Here is a 14,664-nt window from a genome sequence, read left to right as displayed (position 1 = left end):
TTATACATTGGTCAAGATATGTTGGGTGATAATGTGAACTCTTAAAAATAAACTTTATTAAAGTTATTTTACAAAAAAGTGTACAAATTATGAGTGCTCATATCATTTGATGGATTTTCACAAGGTGAACACATCTATGTAACCAGTACAATATTCTGAGGTCTTTTAATGGAGTTACCATGAAATAGGGGATATAGGAAGAATGAATCCCATCCCAAAGAATTATGTTGTTAAGCTGTGGCCTTGCAAATGAGGGGTCTACACATAGGTATATCATGTATGACGTGTTCTTCCCTTCCTTCCTCTTATGCAGCTGAAATTGAAAGATGAGGCTCTGCTTGCAGAGATCCACATGGTACAGGAGACGGTTGGCTTTGGAAACCCATCTTTCTGACATCCTTCTAGCTGAAGAATTTTCTGTATAGAACTCTGAGCTCCTTTCCTTCCCAGAGAAATTAAACCCTGGAAGTTTCACCATATGAGACCTAGGGATGGAGAACAAAAGAATCTTCACCATAAACAGAAACCCATTCGTTTATTTCCATTGGCTATCTTACTGGATGGCTATGTTACTGGATAACTGGATTATAATAAAAAATGGAAATAAGAAATTCAAAATTCATCAGTATGGTTCTGGAGTTAATGAGGTATACTGAGGTACGCATAAGAATATAATCACTTATATATATAATTAAGTTATAGTGGGTTCATTATTACGGTTTCTGATGAAAGCTTATCAGGATCACTCCTGGAGGGGGTCAACTGCTAAGGTCCTTGGCCAGGTTACTTACTGGAACTTGGGAATTAAGGCATCATTTTTTAAGATGGGCCTAAAGGAAGACTGCTATGCTGGGTCAGTATATTAGAGCAAAGAGGGTATTAGTTGTGTCCAGGCCCTTTGGATCCAACAGAGAAGCTGAACAGAGAGGTCTTTGCTGAAGGTTGAAGTACTGACTCCCTCTATCCATGGGTATGTTCATGGATCTAAACCACAAGGGCTCCATTTAGAGTCCATTATGCTGTAATAGATGCAAAATTCCTCACAACTGAGGCCATTATTCCAGGGCTAGAGATGGCAAAAAAAAATCATGCTTCACCCCTTGTCCTCCTGGATCACTGCACATCAGAATCAGGAATAAAGGCTCCCCTTCCTTTATTTTTTAAAGGAGGAGGTGGAGAGAATAGGAGGGAAGGCAAAAGGCATATATGGGGGACTGGAATTGGCCACCCCAAGATATGTCCTTTTGGCATGAAGATTATTTGGGGCTGGTTACTTTTTAAAAGAACTGCAGATATGAGAGAAACTCTGAGAAGTAGAAGTTACCCTTTGTTAAGAGACATTTACATTTGTAAAGGAAATTTCCATCTGTAAATGTGTCTCCCTCTCTTTACCAGGAAGAAGGGGGGATGACCTTACCTCTAGAAACTCTTATCAATGCAGAAGGCAAGGACTTAAATCTGCATAATAATCTTACGCGTTTACTGTGCTTTTCTGGTGATCTCCCATAACTGACTCCCCCCACCCCCAACATCCTCCTCTGTGTTTAGCTGTGGCTGGTATTTAAGGTGAGAGCTTCCGCCATCTTGGAGAGTTGCTCAGTTCGCCTGAGCCTGTCCTATGTATTCGTGTTATAAAGCTTTGTTCAATTTTTCTCCTGTTATTCTGTTCATGTGAATTTAATTAGTTGTCCGGCCAGAAGGACCCAGAGAGGGTAGAGGAAATGTCTTCTTCTCCTACACATATTAGTAAACAGAAGGGGAAAATAAACTCTACATTCATTTACAGTCCTTCTCTAGTCTGGACCCTAATGCTACCTCCTTTATGAAGTCTTCCTGAGGCACCAAGGAAGTATCAGGGCTACCATCTCTGCTTTCCCAGGACTGTGTACTGACCACCCCTAGTTAATCTGGTGTAACCTCATCGTCTCCCCACCAGACTGTGAGCTTCCCGGGGCAGGGACAGCGCCTTTTCATCTCGCGTTCAGCACTGTGCCTTGGCCCTAACAGGTTCTCAGAAAACCTCTAGGGGAAGGGTGGATTTGCGGCGCACTTCAGCACTTTTCCTAGCCGTCCCCGGGTTCTCCCAATACGGACTCCACGCTCCCCCAGGCACGCCCACTCCAGAGAGGGCCCAGAGCGCCCCCAGGGCCGGGCCCGCAAACCGAGCGCGCCTTTCCGCAGCAGCTTAAGGTACGTTGGCGCTCGCCGCGCGGCGTTCGCGGAAGCGGAGGGGCGGGGAGCGGAAGAGGCGGGGCGAGCGGGCCGGCTGCTGGCTGCGCGGCGGCGTTTGGACGCGGGTCGCAGTGGGGTGAGGTGCGCCGCCCGGCAGTGCTGACAGTCCGCTGCAGGCCGAGGAGCTGTTTGGTGCGGGCGGCGGGAGCCCGTAGACGCCGCAGCTGGCGCACAGGGCCCGGCGCACGCCGGCTGCGCCATGGTCCGGCTCAGTGAGTGATCGGGGTCCCGAGAGAGACCTTCCGGGCGGTCGCGGGGGCTGGGGGCGTGCGGGACTAGTGGGCCGCGCTCTCCTCAGGTGAGCTGGAGGCAACGCGAAGGGGAAACCGCACGCTGCCCTACATACGATCCTCCTCTCAATGTTTTCTCACTTAGTCCTCGCTCAGACCCTGAGATCAGTGGCATTCGTTTTATAGATACGCAGCTGAGGCTCCGACATGGTTACGGAGCAAAGACATGTAAGTGGCAGGCCTGTGCTGAGAGGATTGGGGGATGAGGAGGAAGTCATTTCCGGCTGGAGTGGATCAGAGGAATGTCATAAAACAGTATCTAAGCCAGACTGACCAGAACTGGGTGGAAGCGGGGCGGGCCCTGTGGCCGAGTGGTTAAGTTCGCGCGCTCCGCTGCGGCGGCCCAGGGTTTCCCCGGTTCGGATCCTGGGCGCGGACATGGCACCGCTCATCAGGCCATGCTGAGGCGGCGTCCCACATGCCACAACTGGAAGGACCCACAACTATAATATACAACTGTGTACTTGGGGGCTTTGGGGAGGAGAAGGAAAAACAAAGAAAGATGGCAACAGATGTTAGTTCAGGGCCAATCTTAAAAAAAAAAGAATTGGTTGGAAGTGAGGACATTTCAGTGGAGGAAAGGGATTGTTTCGTTTACCTCATTTTGTCCATTTTTTGCCCTCGGTTCTCGTGTCTGAACTACTTATTTCTCTGTAGGCACTCTCCTCTGCAAGGCCTACCGTGGAGGCCACCTAACCATTCGCCTTGCCCTGGGTGGCTGTACCAACCGGCCTTTCTACCGCATCGTGGCTGCTCACAACAAGAGTCCCAGGGATGGCCGTTTTGTGGAGCAGCTGGGCTCCTATGATCCACTGCCCAACAGTCATGGAGAGAAACTCGTTGCTCTCAACCTGGAACGAATCCGGCATTGGATCGGCTGTGGGGCCCACCTCTCTGAGCCTGTGGAAAAGCTTCTGGGTAACTCAACTCTAGCCTTACGTCAGTGAGGGGATTTTAAATTGAAGTCAGTTCCAGGATGGTGAAAATCAAGAATGATTTTTATCACCTCCAGGCTGCTCAGGTCTGGAATGAGAGCTGAAGTTGTGATCTAATTGCCATTTTGAATTTGGAGACCCCTTTTGTGGACTCCTTTATGAGACTTTCTGGGTGACTTGTGTTTTATGGTAAAAATGGAAATAGTGTGTCTTGAATGGCCATCTGTCAGTTTGTCTTTTTTTCAAGTAAGGATAATAGCGTTAGGAAGTAGACAACATCCCTTGTCTCCTTATAGTATAGAAAATGGACGGGAGGTGGCTGGGGAGAGGTAAGACAGGTTGTCAAGTGAGGAGCGTGTTTAAATGCATGCTGTAGGTCAGGTCTCTGTTAGACCTCAGCTCTGTGAGGCTGAGTTCCCAGGGAAACATTGGCTTGTACCGTATTGTAATGAATGAAAATCCTGTTGCTTTTAGGTCTTTCTGGCTTTTTCCCTCTGCATCCCATGGTGATCACAAATGCTGAGAGGCTGCGACGGAAACGAGCACGAGAAATTCTCTTAGTGTCTCAGAAAACAGATACAGAGGCTGTAGAAACAAAAGCGAGCTGACTTCAGTGAGCAGTGGGAGTAAGGTCAAAGTCTTCTTAAAACACTTGTGCAGAGCTCTTAGTTTTATTAGATTTAGAGGTCAATAAATGGAGTTTTCTAAGTCACCTATGCTCTTCTGGCCTGTCCTCAGCAGGGCCCAGGGAGAGATTTGTCTGACGTAGAGCTTGGTACTAGGTGCTTTTTTAGCCTTCGTCTGGGGAAAGACAGTGGCTGTGGGGTGGGTTGTACTTTTGGATTGGGCCCTAGGTCTCTTGGACAACTTTACAATCTGCTGCCTTCTACGACATTCCTGTTTCGAAGCCCCCAGTTAGCATGTCCAGGGCCTATCCAAGTAGTTCCTTCCGTAATCATTTACGGTCATCCTCCCAGCTCAAGAACACGGTTACTTCGCTTATTGTTTTTGTAATTGCAGATTTATATTGTCTTGCTTGACACATAATGTTAAATTTACAAAGGTAGGTTTGTTATGGGTGTAATAGCCTACTTTCAGGCTATAATAGCCTACTTTTCTTTTTTTTTGGAAGATTATCCTTGAGCTAACGTCTGCCTCCAATCGTCCTCTTTTTTGCTGAGGAACACTGGCCCTGAGCTAACATCCATGCCCGTCTTCTTCTACTTTATATGTGGGACACCTGCCACAGCATGGCTGGACAGGCGGTGTGTAGGTCCGCACCCAGGATCTAAAGCAGCAAAGCCCGGGCCACCGAAGCAGAATGTGTGAACTTAACCGCTATGCCACTGGCTGGCCCCAAAGGCTTACTTTTTAAGAATGAAAAATTGGAAGAAAGCTAATATTGTGAAGTCCCTACATACATTCTAGGCCCTTTACAAACAAAGTTACTTGTGAGGATTATAAGGTATCATGAAAGTAGGTAGGATTATTTCCATTTTATAGATGGGGAAGCTGAGATTCAGAGGTGGAAGCTTGCCCCAGGCCACATAGTTTCAATATTGAGCAGAGCTAAGATTCAGACGCCAGTGTGCCTACCTGGAGGGCTGGAGAGCCTTTTCTAACATATTGGTGGTGGGGGTTGGAGGGTGGAAGTAGGGGGGGAGCATAAGCAAAGATGAGGAGCTTTTCAAAAATCACCTTAAAAAGTCAATGATAGAATCAAGTTTAGGTATCATGAGTTTGGTAATACAAATGACTGGCTGTGCCAAAAAACCCAAAATAATTACATTATTTATACTCCGTCAGAACCACAGGATTCTACAACCACAAGCATGGATTAGATGGTTTTAGTGCACACTCTAGATGATACAGATTTCAAATTCTGGTGGAAGACTAGAATATAGGAAATGTATAGAGATTTTAAAGTCCTATCAATGTACCAACTTACTTTATTCTCTAGTTTTTATATTCTGAGAACAATTACCAGCCACTTCAAATTCTGAGGTCATCAACGCTTCCCCCAGGGTTGTCACTGGTTGGCTTCCACTTGCTTTGCAGAAACTTTGAAGGCAGTGTAGGCAAAGAGGAACTGACTTTGCTGGGTGTAATCTTGGATCTGGGAAAGAGAAATGCTTTGAAAACCAAAAGAATTCTGGCAATTTATTTATTTATTTGAGGACGATTAGCCCTGAGCTAACTGCTGTCAATCCTCCCCTTTTTTTTCTGCTGAAGAAGACTGGCCCTGAGCTAACATTTGCTGCCAATCCTCCTCTTTTTTTTTTGGCTGAGGAAGATTAGCCCTGAGCTAACATCCGTGCCCATCTTCGTCTACTTTATATGTGGGACGCCTACCACAGCATGGCATGCCAAGCAGTGCCACGTCCACACCTGGGATCCACACCAGTGAACCTCGGGCCGCCAGACGCGGAATGTGCTCACTTAACCTCTGTGCCACTGGGCCGGCCCTGAATTCTGGCAATTTAAAAGATATTAATCTACCCTGGAGAGTTTGAGGTCTTTGGAGAAGCTTTAATTGGTAGAACAGAGGGAGAATGTGATTCTGAAAAGTATTGACCAGTGAGGGGAACTGATGTGAAATGGATTAAGGTAAGGTATTATTTTGAGCTACTGAGTTTCTGCCAACTCAAGTACTCACTTTTTGCCCTGGTCTTTCCTTTGTCTAAGATCTGTATACCCGTTTCTTTTGTGAGCTCATTCTCTCCCTGATTTCCAGAGTTTTCTCTAGCCCTAGCCTTGCTTTGGATCTCCAGGCCCAGATTTCTCACCATGTCTTTGATAATTGCATCAGCCTATCTTGCTACCACCCAACATGCTCAAACTCAGCTCTGCACTTTAGAAAACATTTAAAATGTTTTGAAAGAGCCTTTGCTTCAGTAACTTGTATATTTATTAAGGTGAGAGTTTGGGTCATGTTATCTCCAAAATGGAAGGTGATTCAGGAGCTGGAGGGTGAATGGGAATGAGTCTAATGTCAAATCTATAAATACTATCAGATAAAGAATTTTTAAAAGGCGAGTATTTTGTGTTTTTTGTTAGGCTTTTTTCTTGGAGGGCTCAAGGGAAGTATCTACCTAGCAGTCCCAACCTGTAGGTTGCAAAATTATTTGGGCCTTAGTGCTCTGTGTACTCTTGTTAGGGTCATCTTTGAAAAAAGAACAAATCTATTTAACCATGAGGTTGAACCATGTGAAACTGCCAAATGCCATGTTACACCGTTTTTTACTTAAAAACAAAACAGCAGTGGACAGGTTCAACCTAATATGGACGTGCCATATATTACTGAATGAGCTTCGGGGCTGGGACCCTGAGGAGAGGACGGGCGCCGGATTTCCGGACTGAGTGGAGGAGAGGTCGTGGCGGCAGCTGGGATACCCCTGCGTCTCCGCAGGAAGAGCTTCCCGCGCTGGGAGAGACCTGGGCCGCCAGCTCCGCCCCGCTGCCTTCCACGCCTACGCAGGGCTGGCCGCGCCCCATTTTGCAGCCGCCGTAAAGCGCAGCGCCTTCGCCCCGCCCTTTCCCGCGCTTGTGACTGGCGCCCTGGGCTGTCTACGCGGGAAAAGGAAGCGGCGCGGAGCTCTAGCCGGTGCTTCTGGGGCAGGCAGCTTTTCCCCGGCCGCCGCCTGCTCCGCGCCTCTGCCGACCATGGGGCTGCTGGAACTGTGCGAGGAAGTGTTCGGCACCGCCGACCTTTACCGGGTGTTGGGCGTGCGACGCGAGGCTTCGGACGGCGAGGTCCGACGCGGATACCACAAGGTGTCCCTTCAGGTGCACCCGGACCGGGTGGGCGACGGCGACAAGGAGGACGCCACCCGTCGCTTCCAGGTACGCGAGTCCCCGCACCACCGAACGCCCGGGCTTCTCTCCGTCTTCTGGCCGCCCGGCCCTGCCCCGGTGGAGTGCGCTAAACCCAATCTGGAGTTTTCTAATCTTTATTTCTCGCGGCGCGGTTTTCAGTGAGGTGCAGGGGTGACTTTTGGATACTGTTTCCTCGCAGATCCTCGGGAAAGTCTATTCCGTTCTAAGTGACAAGGAGCAGAGAGCACTGTACGATGAGCAGGGAACAGTGGACGAGGATTCGGATGTGCTCAAGCAAGATCGGGACTGGGAGGCGTATTGGAGGTTACTCTTTAAAAAGGTAGAAGACGGGAGATTTATTTGTGACTATTCCCATCATTCATTCGACAAACAATTATTGAATGCCTCTAAAGCCTTGCATTTTGTTCTGTAGGGGTGAGGAATTTGTCCTCGAAAGGTAGATAAATATATATACATACGTATAGGCATTTCTCAGGAGGTATACGTGTAACTTTTTGAAAAGCAGATCTGTTTAACCCGTTAGGTTGAACCCACGGTATATGTGTGTATATATACATACATGCACGCACGCACACTCTTACTGAAATGGGTCTTCAATTTCCTGTTGGAGAGTTGATTGTAGTGAAAGGGGGGGATTTAGTTTTTTACAAGATATGCTTTATTTTACATATCCAAATGTAAGTCGTGAGTATTTTTCTGGGTCTCTTCCCACCTTTGGAAACTTCACTTAAATTTTTCTGGTCCATGGTTTTACAGTTGTGAAGATTGGACCACAGAGACCTCTGGAAAAGCTTTGTCAGAGAAAATTTGGTTCCTTGCAACAGTTTCAACTCAAGCAACTAGTATTTGGGGAGAAACATTTCAACATCTAAATCTAGTTTTATTAGTATAGTATTTGTTTATTTATTTGCAGGGGAAGATTCACCCTAAGCTAACATGTTGCCAATCTTCGTCCCTTTTTTTTTCCTTTTTTCTCCGCCCTACCCCCAAAGCCTCAGTACATAGTTGTGTATGGTTCTAAGTTCTTTTGGTTCTTTTATGTGAGCCGCTGCCACAGCATGGCTACTGACTGACCTAGTGGTGTGGTTCTGCACCTGGAAACTGAATCCAGCTACCGAAGCAGAGCGTGCTGAACTTTAACCACTAGGCCAGCAGGGCTGGCTCACTATACCTTTTATTTAAAATAAAATTCTCAAATTTAAAGCATATGTCTCGTATTTGTTCAGATATCTCTAGAAGACATTCAAGCTTTTGAAAAGACATACAAAGGTTCTGAAGAAGAGCTGGCTGATATTAAACAGGCCTATCTGGACTTCAGGGGTGACATGGATCAGATTATGGAGTCTGTGCTGTGTGTGCAGTACACAGAGGAATCCAGAATAAGGAACATTATTCAGCAAGCCATTGATGCTGGAGAAGTCCCATCCTATAATGCTTTTGTCAAAGAATCAAAGCAAAAGATGAATGCAAGGAAAAGGAGGGTAAGATTTTGAATGCTATTTATTTATATTTCGACTGTGTACAAAAAGAATTTGAGGATGTTTACAATAATGGAAATATATTTGAGACTGCTGAAATAAGGATAAGGGTTAACTTGTTATCTAGTTCTCATCTAGTAAAATGAGCATACCAGTTCAGCCGGAGCAACTATTTTTTCCTGGTATATTGTACACAAGGGGATTTTACTACGTGGATTGTTTAAATAATATCATCTTAAAGTAACATTGATATATTCTTCATATGGGCCAAATTCTTGTAGCTTCGCTGAGGCATTCTTCCGGAGATAAAGTAATGGCTAGACAGTGATACAGATGAGTTGGCTAGACAATGGTTCTCACTCCGTTACGGGGTGGAGTCAGTGCGACAGAGACTGTCTTAACACAGATTCTTTTCCTCTTGCCCAGACTGATTCTTGAGTTGGACCCAGAATATACATTTTTTAAAGAAACGATTTAGTTCATTTTGTTGAAGGTGTCTTTCCAAACACTTTGAGGAGCACATTTGTGGAGAATCAGAGATTGTGGCCTGTGTGTCCTTTATACCTATATTAAACTGTGGAATTGGTGAGGTAGGGATGATGGCAAGGGGAAGGAACTTAAGGACAGCTGGGGTTCTGGAAGGGAGTAAATTCAAGGTACCAAACATCTGTGCCTCTAGTCTTTTGGGGAAGACACTGGTACCGAAGTGACCATTGCCTCAACCTGGCTTGCATAATGGGAGCTCCGTGGAGAGCAGACAGTGTACGATTTTAGATACTAAAGTAGTACCTTATTTTGTTTGGCTGAATTGGGGGTGGAGGTAGGTGTGCAGCTTTTAGATATAAGATAGAAGGGAAAGCTCGTGTGTGTGTGTGTGTCTATGTATGTATGTGTAGTTGAGAGAAGTGGAATGTGTATCAAGATCATCATTTTGCCTCATAGGCTACATCTGTTTAGACTCAAGCTGACAGTTTTAAGTTGGTAATCATTTTCTTGGGCGCAACTGAGCACACCTGTTTTCATTAATAGGCTATTAGTTTGAGAAACTTGCCTAGAGTTTGGAGGGGGATGGTTTTGAGAGAGACTCCAGCAAACCTGGGGAGGAGTGAATACAATATTTAAAGAAATAAATTGAATAGAAACACTGAGAGACAATAGAAACTGTCTCTCTGTATTGGAGTAATAAGCTCCTAATGTATCATTATTCTCAGTATTAATAGTATTCATTGTTATTTAGAAAGTTCACTGGAGGTTGAGGCCTCTTATAGTCTTAGTTGTTGCCCTGAAGGAAAGAACAAACTTACTAACTTTCCCAAGGTATTTTTGTGGTATTTTGGAATCAGCGCCCTAGGGAAATTTGACAAAAGAAGGTGGCTTTGAAATCAGGTGAAGAAAGGTTAAAACTGAATTTGTTACCATTTATTCTGACTACTTGGGGAATTTTAAACCAGGTTGCTCTCAAGGCTGCCACCAGTCACATGTAAATTGGGTTTCCAGATGAGGAATCTGAGGTGCCTGTATCCTGGCAGCATTTTTGAGGGCATCCTTAGTTAAGTGACCTTTCCTAGCTCTCCTAGCATTTTGTTTTCCTTCCTGCCACCAGGTGGTTTATGAATACTAATCTACTTTGCTACCCCTAGCAAGTAGAAATGGGGAAGACTCAGAAATGCTTATTGGAAACAGAGGGTCTACTACTTGCTGTCAGCAGTGTTGCGTTTTAATGAATGACGTATTTATGTAATTTTATCCTTTTTATCTATATAATCCTCAAATTGCAAAGGTCTCACAGATTTGCTTTTGTGAAAGAGGGTGTATTTTTAGCATTTGCCTGGTTGCCAAGGAGTCTCACTTGAGTTTCTGTTTTAGGCTCAAGAAGAGGCTAAAGAAGCAGAAAAGAGCAGGAAGGAGTTGGGGCTTGATGAAGGAGTAGATAACTTGAAAGCAGTCATTCAGGTAAGCTTGGCCAGGTTGTGTAGGTTGCCACCACTTCTTTCATGTTCTGATTCCTACTGCTAAGATTTTCTTTGGAGTGTATGTATAGTGTTGTGGGTATTTCGTTTTCTTCCTTTAAGACAGAATTCACATACCATGTATTCATCCTTTTAAAGTGAACAAGTCAATGGTTTTTAGTATATTCATCAAGTTGTACAAGCATCGACACTAATTCCAGAACATTCTTATCACCCTGAAAGGAAACTCCTTGCCCATTAGCAGTAACTCCCCTTTCTCCCCACTAGCCCCTGGCAACCACTAAGTACTCTTGTCTCTATGGATAGTCTTGTGTTTTGAAAACTTGTGTTTTAACTTCTCAAACAGAGAAGACAAAAGGATCGGCAAAAGGAAATGGACAGTTTTCTGGCTCAGATGGAAGCAAAGTACTGCAAACCTTCCAAAGGAGGAGGAGGGAAAAAAGCAGCTCTCAAGAAAGAAAAGAAATAATGGAATTTTCTCTTCAGAAGTCCTCAGGTGTTCATTGGTGCCATTGCAGGCAAGGAGTCAACCCAAGCCGTGAGAAAAGTTGTCTTTCCCGTCCAAATTATATTCAGATTGACTATGTAAACTAAGCAGAATCTCTCAACCTGATCCTAGTGTATCCTAGAAATCCCCTGACATTCTGTGAGGTCCTTACATGAAGGAATTTGGTGTAGTGATCATTGAGGGAAAAGGCAGAGTGTGGTATACTTTCTGACAGTACTTGCCTCTATGGATCTTCTGTACAAGGAACTCTGTCTACAATGCGAGTCTTCCTTTAGGAGTTGTCATTTTGCCACACAGGAATGAGCTACAGAATATTTGGAGTGATGTGTTTATTAGAACAGGTACTCTACCTAGCTGGAATGCCTCAAAACACTTGCCAGACATCTGTCTTCCAAATACTTGCCAGTTTGCTTTCAGTCTTAGTATTCTTTCTTTTCACTCAACCAGGTTTTGTAGTCTTTGCTTGTATTATAGGAGAAACAGGTGTTCAGGTTACTTCAAGCATCTTTGTAAGACTTACACATGATTAAATAAACAAGTAAAAAATGAGTTTAGTTCTTTTTAAATGATCACTGGGATCATTTAAAATATGATCTAGAAAAAATATGAATGGTGTTTAGGATAGAGAAGAGAAAAGAAAAGTAGTCCTAGTTGGTGTTACCATAGATAGACCGATTTAAGGAGCATAAAGAGATGTTGTGGTCCTGCCTGTAACTACTGAATGTCTTTAGGCAGGTCACTGAGCATGTCTGAATTTGTTTCATCATCTATAAAAGGGTAGTAAAGTTGGGCTAAATGTCTTCTTAGAGGCCCCTGCTGACTCTTAACTCTAACTTTGAAAGGCAAGCTGTTTGATCCAATGGTTTGTTGTCATGCATTCATGGTATTGATTTGTGAAAATAGTACAGAGATTTTCATTTATATTCAGTTGAATTGGTATGCATTCATTAGAATACATGCAAATATTTTAGGGATTGTTGAACTTAAAATCTCTGATATGTAGACTAATATATTTAATACCATATGCATAAAACAAGCCTTCTGTTACTGAGCTTTGTGTATCATAATTTATCTGAACTAAGTACATGGCATGTTTTTGGTTTGTGATTACAAACAGGTTAAAAAATACTCTTTAATTATATTAAAAATATTTAATGCAGGTTGTTTGAAGCATCTGTTTTCATATGATAGCATTAGAACACTATGATATAATTTAAAAGTTACCCCAAATTATGATCATTTGAATTTATCCACTCTGAATATTAACAATAAGATCTAAACTGGTATGATCATCAAAATTAAAGTTTAAGGAAATTGAAATAAAATAAATTTAAGCCATAGTTAAAACCTTTGCTGCATTCATGATTGCACTCAGGAAAAGCTCCATGGTAAAATCAGAAGAAGGCCAGAGTTCTCTACTTCTCTCTAGGATATGTTTATACTGGACTAATTGCCAGGGTTTCTGAAGTTGTAAGAATTGCATCTTGCTGACTCACTAGTAGAAAGATTCTATAAATTTTTTAATTGACTTTCTTAGAGCTACAGGAGAAAATCTGGCAAAGTGAGCTTAATATTTGGGGAAAAAACATGACCACTAAAGTACTTTAAGAAGAAGTATAACCTGATATCAAGCAGGTATTGTGAGGTTGAGTTGTCCTGTCTGAAAAACACATGCATTATGATTTATTACAGAAGTTACTTTACATCAGTGCTCAACATTTATGCCTTTAGTTACTCCTTCCATCTCTATCTGCCTATGGGATTGGACAGCTCAAGAGACAGCTTTAAGAATGACATCTGTTTGATGAGTAGCTCAGCTTTTTGACAGCACTATCTATCTCCCAAAAATGACTTCAAACTGAGTACAGCACCCCAGAAATCAGTACAAGCCGAAGTATTCCAAAGCCAGTGGTGACTTAATGCTATTAATTGCTGTTTTTTGTGTATGTCTAGTCTCATAGATCCTATAATAATTGATCTGATCGTTGTTAACAGACAACATGAGCAATGGTTTGGGGGTAATTATTCATTTGTTACATCTTTGGGTACAAGCTTTACTGTCCAGTGGAACAAGGTTAACTTATGCTGAAAGACGACAATAACTGGAGATACAAACAGTACTCATGTAATCTTTGGCAGATATTCTGTTTTTTTTCTCAGTTGAACTAAAATAACTCTTCAGGAAGATGGTTTCAAGTTGTCTCTTGTGTACACGCTCTGCATCATGAGATAACTGAACACTGATTCACGAAATCTTCCCATGTGTTTCCAGGAGCCTGAAGCAGGTTCTTCTCATTTGCCTTCTGGTCCCTGCCTGGTTCTAGAGACTGGTCCACCTCTGTTTTGAGATTTTGTAGACCCATGTAACTGAGGACCTGTCAGACAAAGATGACATTATAGGGTCTAACATTAGTAGACATTCTAGATTTGGTAATCTCAAGTTCATATCTAAGGGCTTTTTTGTTCCAATTATCAGTTGGACTTTAAATTTGGAGACCGGGACTACTTAGTAAAGTATATATTTACCAAGGCTATAAAAACCACATTTGCATATTTTTGTCATGTAAAAACAAAAAAGTTTATATTAAGATATGAAAGCAGTGACCTAGTTTTAGAGAAGAACCCACTAATTGAAGACTAAAATAGTCTGTTTCACTTACCTAAATGTTACACTAGTTACATGTGACCGTCAACATGGCTGATGTAATAACGATCTCAGAGGCAGCACTGCTTCTCTATGAGGAGTGATGCAAGAATAGAACCCACTGAAAGCATTCAAACGCTACCAAATAGTGCTGCTAGGAATTGAACTAAGAGAATTTATTTGGACTAAGAGATGGTTTGAGGCAGATTACTTTTTAATGTACTTGCTGATTAATCTCATTAATAGGAAACATTTCAACTGCCCAATACTTCTAAATTTCATCTACAGCATAATGAGAATGACCCTGATGGTGGTGAGAAGACAATTATAAGAATTCAGACATCCTTAAATTTTCTCCCATCACTCCTATGAAAATAGAATCTATAGAATATAACTTGGAAATCAAAAAAATTAATGGCATAGAATCAGACTCAGCATATCTTAACATTTTAAAGTTTCTTTTCTTTCCTTGGCCTAGCAGGTTAACTGACCAAAGCAGTTTAATCTATAGCTATATGGATTTTGCCTACATAATAAAATCCATGCAGTGTTTGAATGTTATGAAAACAACTTAATTGGCTTACAGTTTTTGGATTAAAGAAAAAGTACTATTTATTTGGCAGACTGGTGAGAAGTTAATTTACACTTGAGAAAACAGAAATCTGGAACTTTTTGGCTCTGAGCAATAGAGCCCTCCTCTATCTTTTTATTATATCCCATCTTCCAAAATGAATTCGAAGTGATTAACAAAATGTAGGAAAATGAAACAT

The 14,664-nt window shown here is 43.0% G+C and overlaps 4 protein-coding genes across 26 annotated transcripts in view; 3 read left to right on the top strand and 1 right to left on the bottom strand.

Annotated features, from left to right (window-relative positions):
• The window catches only part of CFAP70 (cilia and flagella associated protein 70), a 134,876-nt gene extending 134,254 nt beyond the window's left edge, over window positions 1-622 (top strand). For all 19 annotated transcript variants that reach the window (XR_011524276.1, XM_070566033.1, XM_070565998.1 and 16 more), the window contains one exon: window positions 314-622. Coding sequence is in view for 18 of the 19 variants with exons in the window: in XM_070566033.1 (XP_070422134.1) it covers window positions 314-394 (81 nt within the window). In the remaining variant the exon portion in view is untranslated. The remainder of the gene's footprint in view (window positions 1-313) is intronic.
• A 1,653-nt stretch (window positions 623-2,275) lies between these two features.
• On the top strand, window positions 2,276-4,169 carry MRPS16 (mitochondrial ribosomal protein S16). Its single transcript, XM_008517778.2, has 3 exons — window positions 2,276-2,444; window positions 3,180-3,440; window positions 3,932-4,169. The coding sequence occupies exons 1-3, from the start codon at window positions 2,432-2,434 to the stop codon at window positions 4,063-4,065; spliced, it is 408 nt and encodes a 135-aa protein (XP_008516000.1). The 5' UTR covers window positions 2,276-2,431; the 3' UTR covers window positions 4,066-4,169.
• A 707-nt stretch (window positions 4,170-4,876) lies between these two features.
• Window positions 4,877-12,409, top strand: DNAJC9 (DnaJ heat shock protein family (Hsp40) member C9). The gene is made up of 5 exons (XM_008517777.2): window positions 4,877-7,300; window positions 7,473-7,613; window positions 8,521-8,775; window positions 10,639-10,725; window positions 11,089-12,409. The coding sequence occupies exons 1-5, from the start codon at window positions 7,121-7,123 to the stop codon at window positions 11,209-11,211; spliced, it is 786 nt and encodes a 261-aa protein (XP_008515999.1). The 5' UTR covers window positions 4,877-7,120; the 3' UTR covers window positions 11,212-12,409.
• Window positions 12,387-14,664, bottom strand: part of FAM149B1 (family with sequence similarity 149 member B1) — a 67,134-nt gene continuing 64,856 nt past the window's right edge. For all 5 annotated transcript variants that reach the window (XM_070566062.1, XM_070566071.1, XM_070566057.1 and 2 more), the window contains one exon: window positions 12,387-13,625. In XM_070566062.1, the coding sequence (XP_070422163.1) occupies window positions 13,543-13,625 (83 nt within the window). In that variant the 3' untranslated portion in view covers window positions 12,387-13,542. The remainder of the gene's footprint in view (window positions 13,626-14,664) is intronic.

This window comes from Equus przewalskii, chromosome 1 (genome assembly GCF_037783145.1).
Source record: "Equus przewalskii isolate Varuska chromosome 1, EquPr2, whole genome shotgun sequence".
NCBI classification, from domain to species: Eukaryota; Metazoa; Chordata; class Mammalia; order Perissodactyla; family Equidae; genus Equus; species Equus przewalskii.
The sequence above is the reverse complement of the archived record's forward strand: the minus strand, read 5'-3'. Positions and strand labels throughout refer to the sequence as shown.

What these genes read in the sequence shown, in the direction of transcription:
- MRPS16 (XM_008517778.2), top strand. An exon ending in GCCTGTGGAAAAGCTTCTGG is followed by an intron (nt 3,441 to 3,931) that starts GTAACTCAACTC and finishes TGTTGCTTTTAG; the next exon opens with GTCTTTCTGGCTTTTTCCCT.
- DNAJC9 (XM_008517777.2), top strand. Translation starts at nt 7,121, where the DNA reads ATGGGGCTGCTGGAACTGTGCGAGGAAGTGTTCGGCACCGCCGACCTT. An exon ending in GGAGGTTACTCTTTAAAAAG is followed by an intron (nt 7,614 to 8,520) that starts GTAGAAGACGGG and finishes GTATTTGTTCAG; the next exon opens with ATATCTCTAGAAGACATTCA. An exon ending in TGAATGCAAGGAAAAGGAGG is followed by an intron (nt 8,776 to 10,638) that starts GTAAGATTTTGA and finishes TTTCTGTTTTAG; the next exon opens with GCTCAAGAAGAGGCTAAAGA.